At 47.7% G+C, this 19,328-nt stretch overlaps 3 protein-coding genes across 5 annotated transcripts in view; 2 read left to right on the forward strand and 1 right to left on the reverse strand.

Annotated features, from left to right (window-relative positions):
* LOC125636872 (uncharacterized) overlaps positions 1-6,502 on the forward strand; it is an 18,612-nt gene extending 12,110 nt beyond the window's left edge. The window contains exons 3-6 of one of the 2 annotated variants that reach the window (XM_048850640.2): positions 1,915-2,055; positions 2,407-2,472; positions 3,148-3,238; positions 5,284-6,502. In XM_048850640.2, the coding sequence (XP_048706597.1) occupies positions 1,915-2,055; positions 2,407-2,472; positions 3,148-3,238; positions 5,284-5,488 (503 nt within the window). In that variant the 3' untranslated portion in view covers positions 5,489-6,502. The remainder of the gene's footprint in view (positions 1-1,914; positions 2,056-2,406; positions 2,473-3,147; positions 3,239-5,283) is intronic. The other variant, XM_048850641.2, reaches the window with a different exon arrangement.
* Positions 6,503-7,361: 859 nt separating this feature from the next.
* On the reverse strand, positions 7,362-17,450 carry NUDT2 (nudix hydrolase 2). 2 transcript variants are annotated; one of them, XM_048850642.1, is made up of 3 exons: positions 17,374-17,450; positions 12,949-13,098; positions 7,362-8,314 (listed from the first exon to the last, which is right to left on the reverse strand). In XM_048850642.1, exons 2-3 carry the CDS (start codon positions 13,082-13,084, stop codon positions 8,001-8,003), a joined length of 450 nt encoding a protein of 149 aa, XP_048706599.1. In that variant the 5' UTR covers positions 13,085-13,098; positions 17,374-17,450; the 3' UTR covers positions 7,362-8,000. The 2 variants fall into 2 exon arrangements, with proteins under 2 accessions (XP_048706599.1, XP_048706600.1); XM_048850643.1 differs by having other exon boundaries at positions 17,363-17,433.
* Positions 17,451-17,624: 174 nt separating this feature from the next.
* The window catches only part of KIF24 (kinesin family member 24), a 42,628-nt gene continuing 40,924 nt past the window's right edge, over positions 17,625-19,328 (forward strand). Inside the window, exon 1 of the mRNA XM_048850860.2 lies at positions 17,625-17,771. The gene's annotated coding sequence lies outside the window, so the exon portion shown is untranslated. The remainder of the gene's footprint in view (positions 17,772-19,328) is intronic.

Below are 19,328 nucleotides of genomic sequence, written 5' to 3' on the forward strand. Positions count from 1 at the left end.
CCACAAGATACTGAGAAGCTTTAGTGACATCCCAAACTCCCTCAGCTACCATTGATTTCAGCAGCAAATTATAGGTGCTCAGCACTTCAGAGGTTTGGGTCCCTATATATCAATATATAAAACCAGTGATGGGCAAACCTCAAAAGGTTTTTGTCAAAAGGTTTCTGACAACCCTGCTTGTCAACTTGCTTTGTTACATAGTTTAAAACCTATTTTGGGGATGAGCACCATATAGTTTGGAATATTCTCTGAATCGCCTGAAACTTTGGGGTTTGCTAAAAGTGGGGTGGCCATTTCATTAAAGTCAGGCTTTCTTTCATGGAATTTCTGATACTTCCTACTACTGGATGGGCCCTAAAATCCCAGACTAACTGCCTCCTCTTTCATAACACTCCTACTCTGGACTGATCAGAAAAAGTCTATTTTTTTTTTTAAGTTACCTGCATTATTGAGAGGCTATTTAAAAAAAAAAAGAAAAGGAAAAGAAAGCTTGATTCAATTTTCAGAGTAGTAGATTGCAGAGAATTCTCTTTCTCTGTTCAGTCCCAACTAGTTCACCCATCCCTGATGAAATCACAGGTCTTTCCTCACTCTTGTGATCTGCTGACCACGATCATCTAATCTGATTTTCCTAGATTGCAAACCACCGCACCCTAACCCCAGCAAGGAAGGGGAAGAAGTGGAAGTTGGTATTCCTCGTTGTGAAGCTCCTGGGGGTACTCAGGGCTGTGAGGCCACCTCACCACTACCTGCCCTTACCATGAAGCAGTTCTGCCTCATGCCTGCTGTAGCACAGGTCCCTGAAACAAACAGCCCCTGGCCATTGACAAGCCCTGCCTTCCAGGGCTCCGCAGACCTCACCCGCTCTGTGCAGGCTAGTGACAGACACACACCAGTCCCTTCTATCAGCATCCCCCTCTGTAGCATCCAGCCCATCTGGACACTTACAGGACTTACCAGGAGGGACAGAGTACACACAGTTTGACTGGAACAACTCAGGATCAGGCCCTTTATAACCACACAGCACTGTAATTTATTTCTAGTGAGAACAAATATGTTTATTAACAAAGATTCCGATTTTAAGAGATGGTAAGAACGACTGGCTACGTGTGAAACAAAAGGTATAATATGCTTCTTAGAGTCTAAACCTGATTTTAAGAAGCTAAAATCCACGTCTAAAGCTGTTTCTCACATAAAGCTTCCTTCCAGCATCATCAACCCACAAGGCGGGGATCCACCATTCATGGATACAAAAAGCACTGTCCTTTTTGTTCCTTCAGTGGTGGAAAAAAGAGGGGTCCTTCTAGTCTTCCTCCTATGCCCCAATGCTAATTGTCTTTGCACCCCAGTGACAGGACAAACGCCTGCAGTTCTGTCTCCAGTGTCTTCCCATGCTGACATCACATCCTTATGTTAACTGGGAATGCAAATGTAGCTCCTATTGTATTTGGCTTACAATGCTTAATTTTACTTTGGAGACAGGGATAAGTGAATAAACATGCTTTGTCTGGCAGAAAAACCTGTTTGTCAACTGTGCCTTGTTACATAGTTTAAAACATATTTTTAGTAGGCCCATAGAACTCCTTATACAGTATCAGTACATACATTTCACAGCAATAGTAACGACCAGTGTGTCATCAGCTTTCATTTGATACCCTACAGGACACTTTTTGGATAAATATTATGAAAGTAGTGTGATAGGTGTAGTGAATTTGTCAGGCCTGACGAGTTGCTGATACAGAGTAGTTGGCACTGAGAGGCTCTTAGGGTCACACATGATATCGGAATTGGCTGCAGGAGAAATAAGCCAGGGCAGGCTTTGTCCCAGTGTGGTTTTTTGCGGGACACGCAAGCCCAGGGTGCTGTATAGAGAAAAAACACTAACTGTCTGCATCTTTGTTCTTTTTTTCTAAGCTAAAACCATCAGTTCCTCAGCAAAGAGCCACACCAGCTCCAAGGGCTCTCTGCTGGAGTTGCCTGCCTCCACGTTGGCTGAGTTTAACAGCACAGTTCCTCCACCATGGAGCCACCAGATGCTTCTAGCAATGGAGGAGGGTGGGTACTTTGCTTTCCTGAATGCACGTGTCTGAAGAGCAGCAGCGGCTGCAGTTTGATCCCAGTCACGTCACACCGCTGTGATGCTTGTCTTGGCAGTGGGAAGCAGTGCACTGAAGTGGGGCTATGGCTGCCCCAGATGTGCTACAGTCAGAACTATAGTAGCACACAGCCACTCTTAGCACGATGGCACGTCAGCAGGACTCCCAAGCTCTTCCCACCCTGATAGCAAGGAGTCCTGCAACGAACGTGTAGCCATAAAGAGAAAGGAAAATGCAGTGCAATTCTCCCTCCTATTTGGCAGTACAGCCCACTAATGTGTGCGTCTCTGCTCCTTCCCCACCCTCGCAGAGGTGCCTGGCCAATTTAAAACTCAACCTGGACACCGAGGGAAAGGTGCTGGGGCCAGGTCTACAGGTATGTTGAAACAACCAATGAGAAAAGGGAAAAGACAGGGTGGAGTGCGGGTACCAATATCCCTTCATCTCCCTACAAACGGGAAACTGATCCTGTGGGATATGCCCCCCACCCCCTTGGTGCTATCTGATGCTGATGCTGCTCAGTGCTCCAGAAAGAACTAAAGCACCCCCCTTCATGCAACTGCCTGCTGTATGCCCTGGGGGAGAAATTCCTCCTGGGGGAGAAATACCTCCTAGGGATCAGCTGCACCCCCGGCATGGGAGTAAAAGTTACTATGATTGAGTGCTGTATCCCATTCCACCCTGAGCTTACTGTTGATATCCAACAGTCATTGTCCCTTTCTCCTGCCACCCCTTGCATCCCAGAACTCTGGATTGTGGGGCAAAGAATTTTGAACATTCATTACTCTCTGAGAAAGGGGGGGAAACCTGCCAGGGACAGGCTGTAAAACTGCAGCCCTGAGCATATGGCAAAGCTGGCCCATGACCCCATGAACAAGGAGACCACCCATAAGTCATCTCCCCCACCCACATTCTCTGCTACTCTTGATGGGGCTATAACAATCCATTTTAGTCTGGAGCGATATTACAGGGGTTTTTCTTGAAAGAATAACAGAGCAAAGGGGTTAAGTGAGGAAAATGTGTGTGAACATGCAATTTGATTCCATTTCAGCCACCAACTGGAAGACAGCCATGCTAGTCCTCAGCCCCTTCGCATTTATATTGGGGCTGATTATACTGACACTGAATGTTCGTTACAACAAGTAAGTGGGACGAAGTTTCTCCCTTAGCTGCTTTACTGTTGTCACAGCTGTGCAATTAAAGGCCTGAAAGCCACAAGTGTACTAGCATATCAACCTCCAGGCCACATGCAGGCCCCCACCCCTTCCCATCCCCATCTCTGAAAGTTTTGTCCACGTTCTGGTCATCTCTCCCCTTGGACTACAGTAGAACCTCGGAGTTACAAACACCTCAGGAATGGAGGTTGTTCGTAACTCTGAACAAAATGTTATGGGTGTCCTTTGAACAATTGACTTCATACAGCGTTGAAACTTTACTATGCAGAAGAAAAATGCTGCTTTTAACCATCTTAAATTAAAGGAAACAAGCACCAGGACAGTTTTCTTACCTTCTCAAATCTTTTTTTAAAGGGAGTTTAACACAGTACTGTACTGTATTTGCTTTTTTGTTGTCTCTGCTGCTGCCTGATTGCATACAGTAACTCCTCGCTTAACGTTGTAGTTCTGTTCCTGGAAGATGCAACTTTAAGTGAAACGATATTCAGCAAATCCAATTTCCCCATAAGAATTAATGTAAATGGGGGGGATTAGGTTCCAGGGAAATTTTTTTCACCAAACAAAGGTGTGTGTGTGTGTGTGTGTGTGTGTGTATATATATACACACACACACACACACAGTATAAGTTTTAAACAAACAATTTAATACTGTACACAGCAATGACGACTGTGAAGCTTGGTTGAGGTGGTGCAGTCAGAGGGTGGGATATTTCCCAGGGAATGCCTTACGGCTGAATGATGAACTAGCACTCGGCTGAGCCCTCAAGGGTTAACACATTGTTGTTAGAGTAGCCTCACACTCTACAAGGCAGCACGAATGGAGGGAAGGGAGACAGCACGGCAGAGAGAGACAGAGATACACACGGTGTGTGAAAGAGAGACACACATTGCCCCTTTAAAGTACACTGACCCCACTCTAAAAAAAGAAAAGGAGGACTTGTGGCACCTTGGAGACTAACCAATTTATTTGAGCATGAGCTTTCGTGAGCTACAGCTCACTTCATCGGATGCATGTAGTGGAAAATACAGTGGGGAGATTCGGATACAGACTAACACTGCTGCTACTCTGAAACCTGACCCCACTCTAAGTACACTGCCTTTTTAAGTGGATCAGCAAATTGAGACAGCAGCTGCCAGCAAGATCCCTCTGTTCTGAGCCCTGTCCTGCCCCCCCGTGGAGATAAGGTGCAGTACAGGAGCAGGGGGAGGGGGGAACCCTGACATTAGTCCCCCTCTTACCCTCTACGCCCAACCGCAGAGCGAGCAGGAGGCTCCCGGGAGCAGCTCCAAGGCAGAGGCAGGAGCAGCACACAGCATTGGGGGAGGGACAGCTGAACTGCCCAGCAATCGATAGCCTGCTGGGAGGCTGCCATACAGGGAACTTAGGGGAGCGGGGAGCTGATGTGGGGCTGCCGGCCCACCCTGGTTCCAAGCCCCCACCAGCTTGCTCCAATGGGCTGCTCTTCCTGCAAGCAGTTGACAAAGCAGGTGGCTGCCAAATAATGTTATAAGGGAGCATTGGGCAACTTTTAACGAGCATGTTCCCTAATTGATCAGCAACATAACAACGAAACGTTAACCGGGGCAACTTTAAGTGAGGAGTTACTGTACTTCTGATTCTAAATGACGTGTGTGGTAGACTGTTCAGTTTGTAACTCTGAGATTCTACTGTATAATCTTCTCCTCTCTGGTCTCTTGCTGCTTCATCCCTCCTTCCCTCCAAAATGCAGCTGGTAAAGTCTTCTCCCTCTCCTGTTTCAATCACGTTATACCCAGAGAGGGGCCGGTCTGTGTGAGAAGCTTGCTGCTGCCACCCATTGCATACCTGTTCTGGGGATAAAGGAATTCAGGCTCCAGAGCTGCTGATCCAGCTCTAAATTCACATGGGAAAGCAAGTGGCAGGCAGATACAATTACTAAATCTGTTGAGAAGGGCATTGCCCACCTTGGATATAAATGAAATTTTAGGTGAAAAAACTGATTTTTTGGTCCCACTTTTTTCTGTCCTTCTAGGAAGAAGAAGCTCTCTGCTTTGAAGAGCTACCCAGAGAGCTGCAGCAGAGCTGGCTTACAGGAGCAGTCTCCATTAACAGTGACAGCAGGCAGCTGGCAACGCAGCATTCCAGACTCTCGTTCCCCTTCCTTGCAGCACGGGGAAATACTGATTGAGTGGAAGGATGGGACCGTCACTCCCCTTTTTGATAATGTTAACTTTTAGATGGGCTACCTCAGCACTAACTGAGCCCGTTGCTTCTATGCTATAATGCCCTCTGCTAAGATACTCCCACTGGGAACAATCTGTCCTTAGTGAATTTTTTTCAGTAGCCTAATGGTTTTGGTAAAAACCAGCAAACACTGTTTAACACTTGAGAACAATCACATGATGTGCACAAAGTTGTAGCAAGCAGGGCAAATTGTGTTCTGTTTGTTGCGATGCACAGTGCTTAACCTTTCTCAAGAGTTCTGATTTATTCTGTAAGGAGACCCATATGTAACCACAGAGTGCCTGGCTGGTTTCTAATGTTCCTTGCCTTTTGCTTTCCTTTGGATTCTAGCACCACTGATCACACAAGAAATGTTATTCCTCCAAGTCAAATGGAAAGGTGAATAAACAAATCCTGGCAGGTTTGATTTGACTTCAAAATGGAAACCTGGATCCCCAAGCCAGCTAAGCGCTCAAAAAGCTGCTCAGTGACTTTGGCCATAAGAGAATGTGTCACTTATCAGCTCTGCCTTCAGCAGCCAAAACCAAAATGATTGTCCCGGACATTCTCCAGCCATTTGCTGAAGTTCCCCCCTAAAATATGAAGGAAGAACAGTTTCTTTTTTCTAAATAAAAGACATGGCACTCCACCTTTCCAGCCTGAACCATTGCAAACCAGCTGGTGGCAGAGCAGCTGACTCACCAAGAGTTTTATATTCCTGGTACACAACACTAATTTACAATTCTACAGCACTTTTCATCCCTCCAAATCATAAAGCACTTAAAGAATGCTACATGAGCAGTGCCATTAACATGCAGCTACCAATCATGGCTTCAGCTAATACAGCACTTTTTGTTTTGGACAATGGCTGTTCACCACTGTTGACTGAGTAGAATGGGTTACTTGAAAATGGCTCTATATTCTTGTTTAATATATATTCTTGCACTTAAACAAAGCAATGCCATTGTTTACATGGTGTTGGTTAAGCAGAAGCTGAAAAATAATGAAAATATGACTGTGAAACAGCACACGTTGTTAGTCATTTTCTCTTGCTTGTTTATGGATTGATTTTCTTTAAAAAAAAAATAAAAAAAAAATCTTTGCTCTTTTATTGTTCTGACAGTTACTAACACAACACCCCCCACATGTTCTTCATCACTCGCTGGCATTTGGTTTGAAACAGTGTTCATAATAAAGCTGAGTTTAAAAAAATATCAGGAGAATTGAAGTCATTTCTCTTGCTAAGGCACAATGCACTGCTGTATCTGTGCAAATCATCCTGTAGAGATAAAATGGTCCCAATCCTACGAGGAGCTGAGTGCTCTCAATTCCTACTGATGTCAGTGGGAGCTAAAGGTGTTCAGGTTTCAGAGTAACAGCCGTGTTAGTCTGTATTCACAAAAAGAAAAGGAGGACTTGTGGCACCTTAGAGACTAACCAATTTATTTAAGCATACGCTTTCGTGAGCTACAGCTCACTTCATCGGATGCATACTGTGGAAAGTACAGAAGATCTTTTTATACCTTTATATCTTTTTATAAAGGTGTTCAGTGGCTTAGCACCTTGTGAGATAAGGCCCAGAGACAAGAGTTAATTCTAGCTCTCACCTCTAATGTTCTAGCTTGTGTGTGCCTAGCACGGCCAGCTATTGCATGGAATGCCAGACGTGCTCAACGGCAAGCGACCACATTGCCCACTAGGGACTGCAACCCATAGATACTATCGTAGCTACTGGAGATCAGTATTAGCTTAGATTTCTAGAGCAGAAGGTCCTCTGCTCAATGTAGGCATAGACTCATTATGCCACCAAGACCAAGTGTATAATATACTGCTGACCTGCAACGGGTGAGACACAGACCAAAATAAGAGACAACAAAAATAGCAGAGGGAGTTTGAAATTATCAGTTAAATTTTGTTCATCTCTAACATCTTCCATCCCAGGCTCTCAAAGAACTTTGCAAACTTTAAACGTACAAGGTAAGGAAATACAACTCATGTTACAATTGGCAAAGATTAAATGGTTTGCCCAAGTTACCAGAAGGAGTCAGCGAAGCTGGGAATAAAGCCCAGCAGTTCTGGCTACTGCTCTTCTGCTCAAAACTCAGGACCTAATTTTTGTAATTGTATTTTATTATTAAAATTCTCCTTATGCTCCCTTTCTCAATACCATCCTTCTGCTGTCAGGAGAGGTCAAGGATTCAATTTTCAATAGGACCTGCGGCTGCTCAGCACTTCTGAAATTCAGGGCGTAAGTGACCTGACAAAAGCAACAAGGGGAGTGATCGTCAGTGCAGGGATTTGATCTCAGAGCTCTCTGGTTCATGATTAGATCAGACCATGCTTCTCTACATGAGCTAGGATAACCTAGGGAAGGTAAAAGCACAAACTCCACAGAAGCTCAGAGTATCTTAACCCCATACAGCAGGTTGGTGTAAAATTTACATTTCTGCACAACCCCCGTTTTATTCTTGTTTAAAGAGCAGCCCAGGTTTCTTTAAAAGTCCCCATTTCCTTCCATGAAAGCATTTACGCTTTGGAACAAAGAAACTGATGCACAGCTCTGAATGCTGCCTGCATCTCCTTATACTCAGCACATTTGCAGGCCTCTTCCAGCTTCAGCCAACGAAAAGCCTGATGCTCATCTGAGAGCTTGATCTCCGTGTTACAGTCGTTCATTTCTGCCAGCCAGTAGATGACTGTTTTGGGTTTGCTTCTGACGATGTATTGCAGTTCCTTCTTAAACCCTTCAATGAGGGTGAACTGACTGGAATTGAGTCCAGCCTCTTCCTGTGTCTCCCGCAGGGCTGTCTGCAGGTCATCTTCACCTGGATCCACATGGCCTGCCGAGGGAGGGGAGAAAAATAAGTTTCTGAGAAGAAAACTGGCTGTTCTGATTGTGTTCGTTCAATTGGCAACAGGGAAAACACATGTGCAGTATCTCATTTGCCATGAAGAACAGCTCACGTGTCCTGTTGTTTAGACCCATTTGCATTAGAGATTGCAGAACACACATTACATTTCAAACCTTTTTATGTCCATCTCAAGGGTTTTAGGATTAGTGTTCATCCCACATATGCTGACACTGCCAATCAGCACCCAGTGCCCTATATGTGCCAGAAATCTCTTCCCATGTTATTCTCCTCCTTTCCAGTTCTGTGTTCCTATTGGAGCCCTGTACACCTGCAAAGTCCCATATGAAGAGACCATATTTCTGGCTAAGGAGAACAGGATTCATTAATGCTGTGCCTTAAGTGGCTTAGGGCCTGATTCTGCATCTTTTAATCAAGCAAGCAAGCCCATCAAAGTCAGTGGGATGTCTCCCATGAATACAAACTACTCAACAAAAGGGATGCATAAGCAGGCCCTCAGGAACCAGAATGAGGAAGTCAACAAGCCTGATGCTCATGAAGGGCAGCACCAAGCACTTGATCTTCAGTTTTCATCATTGTTCTATATCCAAACATGAAAACTGCTGAGTAGTGAATAAAACTAGGCTTCCCTTCCTGCCCAGGGCATCTAAGCAGTCAGCCACCAAGACTGCTTCACAGACTGGCAAAAAGGGAACTGATGAAGGAAGAAGGCTGCTATATCATCTTATGAGATGTCACAAGCCACGCTAATCTGGACAAGGTCAATACTTGGGTGAAGGACCTCTAAGGAACACCTGGTTTCATGGGTCAGTAGGACATGCTCTTTCCTCTGAATCAGTAGTGAACCATTGGCCTGCTGTGGGCACTGTGCGCAGGAAGTGCCATCTTTCATCCGAGACATGGAAGCGCGGTCCTGAGCACTTATGATCATTAACAACCCCCCTGGCATTTTTAATAAGATAAGGGTGCTAGCCCGTGTCCTGGATCCAACATGGGTACATTACGCCTACCTACATTTCCCCAGGCAGTTTGAATCAGATTTGGAATTCTTCTTCACTTCTTGTCCCAAAATTTTTTGTATGTTGATACAAAATAATTATTATTAGTGTAGCTGTGCAGTGTTAAAGAGGAGCTGTGATTCACCTCCCCTACATGTGGCTGCATTTCAGTGGTGAATCAAGAGATTATGAATACTAGATATACACACACAGTTAGTAATGTTTCTGAAGTGGTTTGGATGGAAGCTGCTGTGTAGCTGTAAGACCAATATCGCTGCAATGGGATGACAGTATGCGGTATGCAGCAGCTTGGAGTAAGGGTATTTCTCTTTCCCTCTACAAGCCAGCCCTCTAGCCAGACATGTTACTATTCTAGTTCTTTCCATTCACTCTGGATTCCTCAGGATCACAATTGCCATTTCAAATAGGGATAAATATAACATTCCCAAGTTGTTTTTACTTTCCCTGAGAAAAGCCAGATTTAGTTTTCTCATGAAAATTCCAGACAGGAACATAAATAGAACAAACCAGGCATCGGCTCAGAAAAGCACATGCAACTGGGAGTCAAAGTAACTTTCAGAAGGAAAACAATATAAAGGGCTCAATTAATTCATGGTGTAACTCTATTGGTTTCAAATAGAGGGCTGTAATGGGATGTGCAGCCTCCCAGCCATATATAGAGGGAAAGACTCATTTCATACCACTATTTATAACTACAAGTCTAGGATCAGCAAGGGGACAAACAGGCTCCCAGTAGTGGGCACTAACTTGATAATCTGATAGCAGACATCCTCCAGAAAGGCAGAGGTTGATGTACCAGTTTCTCTAATAATTTCCCTCTCCCTATCAGCACCATCTCAAGTTTATTTAGGTTGAAAACACTGCCTTATATCATTTTGTTGAAGCTCAGATACCATGCTGATGGGAGTCAGTAATCCAGATGCTTTTCATCCACCCTTCTTAAGCACAAGGGGCATATGGGCAATGACACCGACTACCCCAGCCAAGGAAATGGAGGAAGGTTATGGTGAAAGTAATGGTAAGACAGCTGTGGCATTATCAGGAGTGAACATGTTTTCTGGACTCCCTTCAGCCTGTCTTTAGGCCTGCTATAGAGACAGCTATAGGTTTTTTTTGGTCCACACCTGATGATGGGGAAAGACAAAGACCCAGATCCTCAAAGGGAAATCAGTTAAAGTTAGGAGCCTAATACCTCTGAAAATCTGGGTGAGGGAGTCTGTGTTGATTTCTGCCCCTGGATCTGCAGCCTTCAGTGTGACTGATCACAGGGTGTTGTGCACAACACCTGCAGAGCCCAGAGCTGCCCTCAAGTGCTCTTTTTCCCCAGCGAGAACCAGAGACATGAGTGGGACCATTCTGCCTTTGTCCCAAGATCTCTGCCATGTGTACTATAAAGCTCAGTACTCCTTCCCCTCCTTTTACGTACGCATGCAAGGCGGCTATGGGGGATGTGGTATTGAAAGCATCACCTGCATGAAGTCCTGCTGTAGCATGATGGTGAGCTTCAGATGGTACAACATGCAGTAGCCTGTGCATGAAAGGCCAATGAGAGTACATCACACCGGGGCTCCCTGCTCTCCAGTGACTCCCCATCTGAGACCCAATCCATTTAAAGGGTTAGGCTGTCATGCCATTAGGCTGTGGGAGGACAGTTAGCTCTACATCTGTCTACTCATCAGGTTCAGCTGACAGTGTCAGTTTTCAAAGTATTTAGCTGAACTTGGGACTCACATCACAGGAGATGTAGTTGATGCTGGTAGGCTAAGCAAAGCATCCGGAGACGATGAAGCAGAGCTCGGCCTGCCTTTTGGTATTTGGAAGTACAAAGTGATACAATGGGGCTGGGAGCTGCACAAGTTATTTTTAAAAGATTAAAAAACAGCGGTGGCCCAAAGTGGCTTTTCCAACCAGGTGCTCTTGGCAAAATGGTTATGACTTTTTCTTTCAAACCTGGACCTTGCCACTTTTATCCATGACTTCATCACCTCCAGATTCTATCAGTGCAATGTGCTCTACCTATGTCTGAAGCCCACTCAGCAACTGCAGATATTGCAGAACGCAATGGCTCATTCACTTAGTATTCCAGGATCTGCAATGGCTACCAGTTTGTTTCCAGACAAAATTAAAGGTTGCCATAATGGTATGGACCTAAAAAGTCCTAAATGGTGTGGCTCCTGGCTATCTGAAGTGCCTCTATATCCCTTTGGGATACTGTGGCAGCTAGGATCAGCTGGAACATTTGTGGCTAATGTCAGGCCATTCTTGATGAGGAATGCTCAATCACGGAACTCCCTTTACGCAGTGGATGGTAGCAGTCCAGAGTGTTGGCTTTCAGGCACACTGCAAATTCTACTTACCAATGTTTTTGGCTCAGAGGATCCGGGGAGAGGTTTGCATACCTTTTTCTTGGTCCTGCTTTGAGCAGGGGGTTGGACTAGATGACCTTCTGGGGTCCCTTCCAACCCTGATATTCTATGATTCTTTATATGGGGCAGAGTTGCACTGAGATTATGCTACGAGATAGTTTTGGTTAGTGCACTGTACAAAATAAATATTTATCTAGGTGTGGTCAGTGTGTGCGGCATCGTGTCTGGGATATCCAGAACTATCAAGAGAGAATAAAATCTGAAAGTTAAAAGTTATTTCTGCATTGAATACTCCCCACCGCCAGTGTCTGAGGGAGATTTAACCAAATGCCTTCTCTGCCATTCACCTTGAGTGATGAGTAAGGCTACGATTTAGTCACGGAGGTCAGGGCAGTCATGGATTCCGTGACTTTACCGGACCTCTGTGACTTCTTCAGCTTCAACTGTCAGCAGCTGAAGCCAGCTGGAGGCAGAACTATGCGCCCCTGCCCTGCAGCTGGGGCCAGATCTGGGGCCATGCACTCCAGACCCACGGCTTACAGTGGTTGCTGGAGCAAGGGCTGTGTGCCCCTCCCCTGTGGCTTGCAGCAGGGGCTGCACCCCCTGCACCATGACCGGGGCTGCAGTGAGGGCTGTGGGCCCCCTCCTCGGCTGTACGCCTGTGGCGGGAGTTGGAGCTGGGACTGTGTGCCTCTGCCCTGCAACTGCTGCCAGCTCCAGAATGGGGGCTGTGTCCCTGCCATGGCGGGGGGCTCGGCCTGTCAGTTTTCCCCAAAGCCCCCAACAGGACTCCAGCTGTTATTCCTCCCCCGACCCAGTTATTTTTAGTGACAGGTTACGGGCTCCCGTGAATTTCTGATTATTGCCCATGACAAAATCTTAACCTTAGTGATGAGCCTCTGTACTACGCCCCAGGGCATTGCCAGTGCCTGCCTCCCTCCCATTTAGTTATGCCCATTCTACTCATCATAGAGCTTGGGCTAATGCAAACCCAAGTCTACCCATTGCCCAAGCTTCAGTGCAGGATAAGGTGCACGCAGTTCGATAAAAGGTGGGTGACACAGCTCTGGTGCTAATATAGTTAATTGTCTCAGTTGCCCCAAAAGACTGGTAGCCATTAGACTATTTGCCCTTAGAGGTCTTTACATTCTGTAATGTCTCTGGTTCTTGGATACAAGGAACATTAGCGTTGATTTCTTAGCATTATTGGAACAATCACCTTTTGGAGGGGTCCAGTGATTTGTGCCATAGGATGTCTGCAGAAGAAGGTATTCAATGTTGTCACCGACTTTAGAAGAAGGGGATCCCGCCTGTAGCCTCCTGTAAATTATCAAGCCACATGCTCTTAGAGCCATGGTCCTCCTACTAACTGCAATGAGAGCAAATATGAATGCAGAGGATTAATCATTACAAACAGGAATAACAAGCACTGTAATGCAGCATCTATGGAGGCAATTGCGCTAGATGTGAAGTATGTGATGGGGTAACACCCTTATTGAACCAGAAGTGAGGGGGAAGAGAGCTGATTTGCTCGACAAACTGTCAATCACCCAGAGAGACGGCAGAGACTTCCTTTCTCTGCAGGATTCTGAGTAGGGAAGCCCTCTGTAAAACTTCTGTCTCCATCTCAGCTATAGTTATAATTTTAGGACTGGTCATCTAGAGGAAGCCAGGCCTGTTATAAGAAATAGGGAGTAGTCTGGATGGGTAAATGAACTGATAATATATTATAGAAAAGTGTGTTTTGCTTGTTGGGTTTTTTTCTGATTTAAAATATATTTTTATTACTTTTTGTTAAACTCCTCTGAACTGGCCCCTGGTGATTTGTTTGGCCAACCTAGCTATGGCACTCTGCTAGAGTTCAGATGGACACCTCAAACTTATCCATGATGTTTATCTCCAGCACGCATGAAGACATTCACATAACAATGTCAGTAGTTATAGTTAAACCTCTGCCTAGCAGAGTGAAAGCATATCCTCTTCCCTTTGACTTGAAACCACGAAGTCACGAACTACATAAAACCTGACACAAAAATCAAGCAAGCTCAACTGGTTTCACCTGTTTGAGCATGAAATCTTAGCAGTTAACTACAAACCATAAAAAATGTTGGAAGAGAAGAGAATAAAACAAAGGGAAATTAATGACAAGTACTCAGTTTCTAAGTCTTCTATCCTCAGAGACTCCTTACACCTTAAAACTTACGGGAAATAGCACTGTATTAGACAAGCTATTTTCCAGACGTGATACAGTTTGCGCAGGGCTGGCCAGCAAGTCAGTGGCAGAAGTGAGAAAGGAAAGCCCAGTGGCCCAGGACCCGTTTCCATGGCTCTAGCCACTAGATTGTAATGTAAAAAGGCACAGAAGTAGTTTAAACCCTAATTTGATGTTCAGTGCCACATTTAAATAATACATTTGAAACATGTAATGTTTCATGTTTAGATTGTTTAGTAGTATACAGAGGTGATACTGTCACCTCCATTTTACAGATGGGAAAACTGAGGCACAGAGAGGAGAAGTGACTTGTCCAGGAAGCTATGGCAGTCCCAGGTTAGTATCCAGCTGTCCTGACTAACCAGTAGCAAGGCTGCTCCCCTACTGTTCAGTTGTTGTCAATAGGCTGCAAGCTATGCCAGTATTTGCACCCATTAATAAGGCACCTGTGGTACGAGGATAATCAGCAAAGCTCTAAGATTTGTATGTATCCATTCTGGAGGATCTGAAATCATTAGGAGCGATACTACCTGCTCTTCAGGTCTGTAGCAACGCAAACCAATTATGTAAGCTATTAGCACCATCTCCTATACATGCCTGGAAATTCCATGCTTCAAGAGTATGGAAGCTAGACCTGGGAATAACCTCCACTCTGAAACCTGTCAACAATTCTCAGTTGCAAAGCACATCTGTGTCAAAACAAACATGTCTAGCTGTGAGTTGTGTCTAGAAAGCAGAAACCAGCCCTGCTGCGAAACAGGTGTAAGCAGAACTAGCCCTGGTGTGTATTAACCTGCAAACATGTCCCCCACTGCCAGCTGGTTCATTCTAAACATCTACCCAGGACTTTAGCTCTTTGCACCCTATGTGCATACTCAGAGTTTTTAAGACCAGAAGGAACCATTACATCATCTCGTGAGTCTGACCTCCTGTATAACACAAGACAGAAAATCTCACCCAGCCATTTCTCCATCAAGCACACATGACTCAAGTCTGCTCACCATACTTTTCAAGGACAATTTAACACTACTCCTCTTCAACCTCCCTCTCATTCTTATACTTCTCACAGAGCCAAGAAAAAGCAGTCGGCGCGTGAAGGGAATAACACTTTGCATTTCGAGAGTTCATCACCTACAGATATTAACTGATTAATCCTCCAACCCTCCATGAGCTCTCCGGCTGCCCAGCTCTGAATGCAGTGCCGCTGCCAGCAGCAGCACAGAAGTAAGGGAAGCAGTAACAACCCCCTCTACAATAACAATGCGAACCTCCCCACAACTCCTTTTTGGGTCAGGACCCCTACAATTACAACACTGTGACATTTCAGATTTAAATATCTGAAATCACGAAATTTACAATTTTTAAAACCCTATGATCATGAAATTGACCAAACTGGACCATGAATTTGGTAGGGCTCTATCCATGAGGGAGGTAAGTGCTGTGATTCCCGTTTAACAAAGAGCAGTAGAGAGACATCACTCTCTCTGATGGAGCTGGCTGTTTCATTTGTAAGTCCCCAAAAACCCACAGGAGAATTAGGCAGGGAGTAGCCTCACCCTCTGCTCCCACCAACTGCCAGCTAGCTCCTAGCATGCAGTGTTCTGACTTGAACCAAGAAGGTAAAAGTGCTTGCTGGAGACACAGAGTTCAAGGCAGGGTATGAAACAGAGAGACTTTTAGGTAGAGGTGGAGCAGTACACACTGAAAAGTGATGGGAAGTGGCTTAGACCACTTGCATGGTAGGAAGTGGGGGAACCAGGCTGCTCCACTGAGAGAAGAATAGTGTACATGGGGAATAGAAGGAGGAGCTGGCTTGCTGGAAGTTGAGTAGGAGATGCAGAGAGAAGAGGAGATCCAGGTTGCGCAGAGAAATAATATCTACCTCTTCTATAGTGCTTTAACTAGCTCCAGGGCCAGCCAGGTCAGTAGCAGAGCTGGGAAGAAAACTCAGCCAACGTGATTTTATTATGATTCTTGCACTATGTGGTGTGTTTTTTAAAGCCACATGGAAATATGTATCCGATGAAGTGAGCTGTAGCTCATGAAAGCTTATGCTCAAATAAATTGGTTAGTCTCTAAGGTGCCACAAGTACTCCTTTTCTTTATGGAAACATGAGACACTCAATTTTCATTTACAGCTAAAGAGTAAGAATCTAATCCAGACTGTGGTGCAAAGCTTGAAAACATGACTCCTAGGGGCACAAGCCCTGGAAGGCAGGTACAAAAGAACTCCAGCTGCATTGTGTTTTTAGACGCCTCGTCATGGTTTTCAAATCAATCCCATGATTTTCTGGGGCCTGACCCATGATTTTTGAAAACGTGGCCTTGCAATGCTAGTAACGGGAGTGGTAGGATCGGAGGGGGTCTGGAACTCTTTGGTCAGGGCAATGCTGGGAAGAGGAAGGGTCTGGGTGCTCTGGGTCAAGAGAGCAGTGCACACGGGCTAGGAAACAAGGGGTGTGTGCCCCACAGATTGAACCAGGGCAGTGCACTGTGAAAAGTATGTGCCAGTAAACTGAGAATAGAGGGGCTGGGTCCCCCACTCCCACAACAGTGTTAACTCTCCCCCTCTCCCCGCTCTCTCCTCCAATCAACCCCAGTGCCCCCCCCCTCTGCCCTACACTACTCCAATCAACCCCAGTGCCCCCCCCGCCCCAATCAACCCACAGGCCCCGCCCCCTCCTGCCCCAATCAACCCCAGGGCCCCCCCTCTGCCCCAATCAACCCACAGGCCCCGCCCCCTCCTGCCCCAATCAACCCCAGGGCCCCCCCTCTGCCCCCATCAACCCACAGGCCCCGCCCCCTCTGCCCCCATCAACCCCAGGCCCCCCCCGCCCCCTACTGCCCACAGGGCCCGCCCTCTCTGCCCCCATCAACCCCAGGGCCCCCCCCCGCCCCAATCAACCCACAGGGCCCGCCCTCTCTGCCCCCATCAACCCCAGGCCCCCCCCGCCCCCTACTGCCCACAGGGCCCGCCCTCTCTGCCCCCATCAACCCCAGTGCCCCCCCCGCCCCAATCAACCCACAGGCCCCGCCCCCTCCTGCCCCAATCAACCCCAGGGCCCCCCCTCTGCCCCAATCAACCCACAGGCCCCGCCCCCTCCTGCCCCAATCAACCCCAGGGCCCCCCCTCTGCCCCCATCAACCCACAGGCCCCGCCCCCTCTGCCCCCATCAACCCCAGGCCCCCCCCGCCCCCTACTGCCCACAGGGCCCGCCCTCTCTGCCCCCATCAACCCCAGGGCCCCCCCCGCCCCAATCAACCCATAGGGCCCGCCCTCTCTGCCCCCTACTGCCCCAATCAACCCCCCCTCTCCCCCACACTGCCTCAATCAACCCCAGGGTCCCTTCTTTCCCCCTCCCAATCACTCCCAGGTCCCCCTCTCTCCTACCCTACCCCGCCCCGCCCCGCCCCAACCCACCCCTCTCTCACTTGGCTCCCGGCTCCTGCTCTTCCAGGACAAGAGGAACAGCGCTAAGGGGCGAGGCTCATACAGACTGACACTAGCCTCAGCCAATCACACATGGAGGGAAGAGCCAATGGGAGGGCTCGATTTGGGACGCTCTGGATGGGATTTGGCAGCTCGCGCGGTCCGTCACACACCCCTAGCTTCCGATTGGTCAGGTGGTAAAACTCCGCCCCTTCCTTTGCGTCCCATTCGCTTGTTCCGGGCCCGGGCGGCGCCAGCCCGGGCGCGAGCGTTCGAACCGGGCAGGCGGCGTTGCTATGGGGACGCGGCCTAGTCGCTGCTGCCCGAGCCTGCGTGGGGTGGGAGTCACGAGTCTGCCGGGCTCTAGCCCCGGGGCAGGCGGGAACGGTGCTGCCCGCAGGTAAGTTGCACGGGGGCTCCTGGGGTCAGAGGACAGCGGGGTCAGAGGGCGGGGGGGGGGGGGGTTAGGGTCCAGCTGCCAGAGAGACGATGGGCCCAGTGGGCCCTGACCGGTCTTGGTCCTGGGCGTTACCGTGGAGACAGCGGGGCCCGGTTCCGAGCGTCGCGCAAACAAGCAGGTCAGGTGGGGCCCTTGCCCTGGACAGCCCTGGCCGTGGAGATGGTGGGTCCGGATGCCTGTCTCCATCCCAGCATGAGCAGGCATGTTATGCGTCCCACTGAGCTGGTGACTGTCACCAGCGGGTCCCCCACTGCCGCAGACACCAGGAGCCCCAGGTCTGCCCCTGCCCTTTCTCAGAATGGGTGACGCCCGGGAGACAATGGGTCCTAGGTGGTGCTGCCCCATCTCATAGAGACACAGAGTCCAAGGCCAGCCGCAGCGACCACCAGATCAGCAAGTCTGACCCCTGCTTAGCACAGGCCACCCAGCTCCCGGCACGCGAAATCAGACCAAAGTATTATAGCCTACAGACAACCAGAGTGTTATGTGGCACAGGCAGAGAATGGGAGGGACTCCGGCCCAATAGCAGGGAAATATTGATGTGAGATACACCCAGGTAATCCTGGCAAGTGACCCACACCTGCATGCTGCAGAGGAAGGTGAAAAACCCCCAAGGTCACTTCCAGTCAGACCTGGAGGGAAATTGTTTCCCAGCATATGGGAACACTGGTGTTGAATATGGATTCTAGGGGGCACTACCCCATTGTGATCCAGGTGCCACCACAGAGCTGCCAACTGCCTTTGGGCAGTGCCCTGTCTCGACCCTTTGCTATTGCCAAGCCAATGGGTCTCATCAGGCCCTGCCTTATTTCACTGTGGATATCGCCCCGTGGAGACAGGATCTCAGCAGGTGCTGCCCCATCTTGATCTGACCGTCACCACAGAGATGATGGGTACCAGTGGACACTGCCCCATCTCAGTCTGAGCTTTGCCAGGAAGGTGACAAGTCCTAGTGGATGCTCCCCATTGTTTGTTCAGTTTGAGTGTCGCGAAGGATGTGACTGCTGGACCCAGTGTGGAATGCTCTGCCCCGATCCTCTTGGTTATCCTGACGTATTGTGGCTCCTGCAATCTCAGGTGGGCTGCCACCTCCCCATTTCTATTAAGGAAACCAGATTGGCTGCAATTTGCTCTACTTTATCCAAATGAGGTCAGGCCCATGGATTCCTTCCAAGTTGTGAACATGACACCTAGCATGGCCATTTGCCTGCTCAGATTTATATTCAGCTCATTATGACAGGATGTTTATTTAGATTGTAAGCTCTTTGGGGCAGGGACTGTCTCTTTCTCCTGTTTTTGCAGTGCCTGGCACAATGGGATCCTGGTCCATGACAGGCTGTGAGGAGCCACATAATATAAAATTATTAAGAATAATAGTAGAGATAAAAGGCTTTTTGTCTCAAAGCATCTGGCACATGGATATGCTGACACACACCCAGGAATCACTGAAATGCAGCCTGCTGAGGGAAAAGGCCTAATAGATGTTTGAAATAGATG

This window comes from Caretta caretta, chromosome 5 (genome assembly GCF_965140235.1).
Source record: "Caretta caretta isolate rCarCar2 chromosome 5, rCarCar1.hap1, whole genome shotgun sequence".
Taxonomy (NCBI): Eukaryota; Metazoa; Chordata; order Testudines; family Cheloniidae; genus Caretta; species Caretta caretta.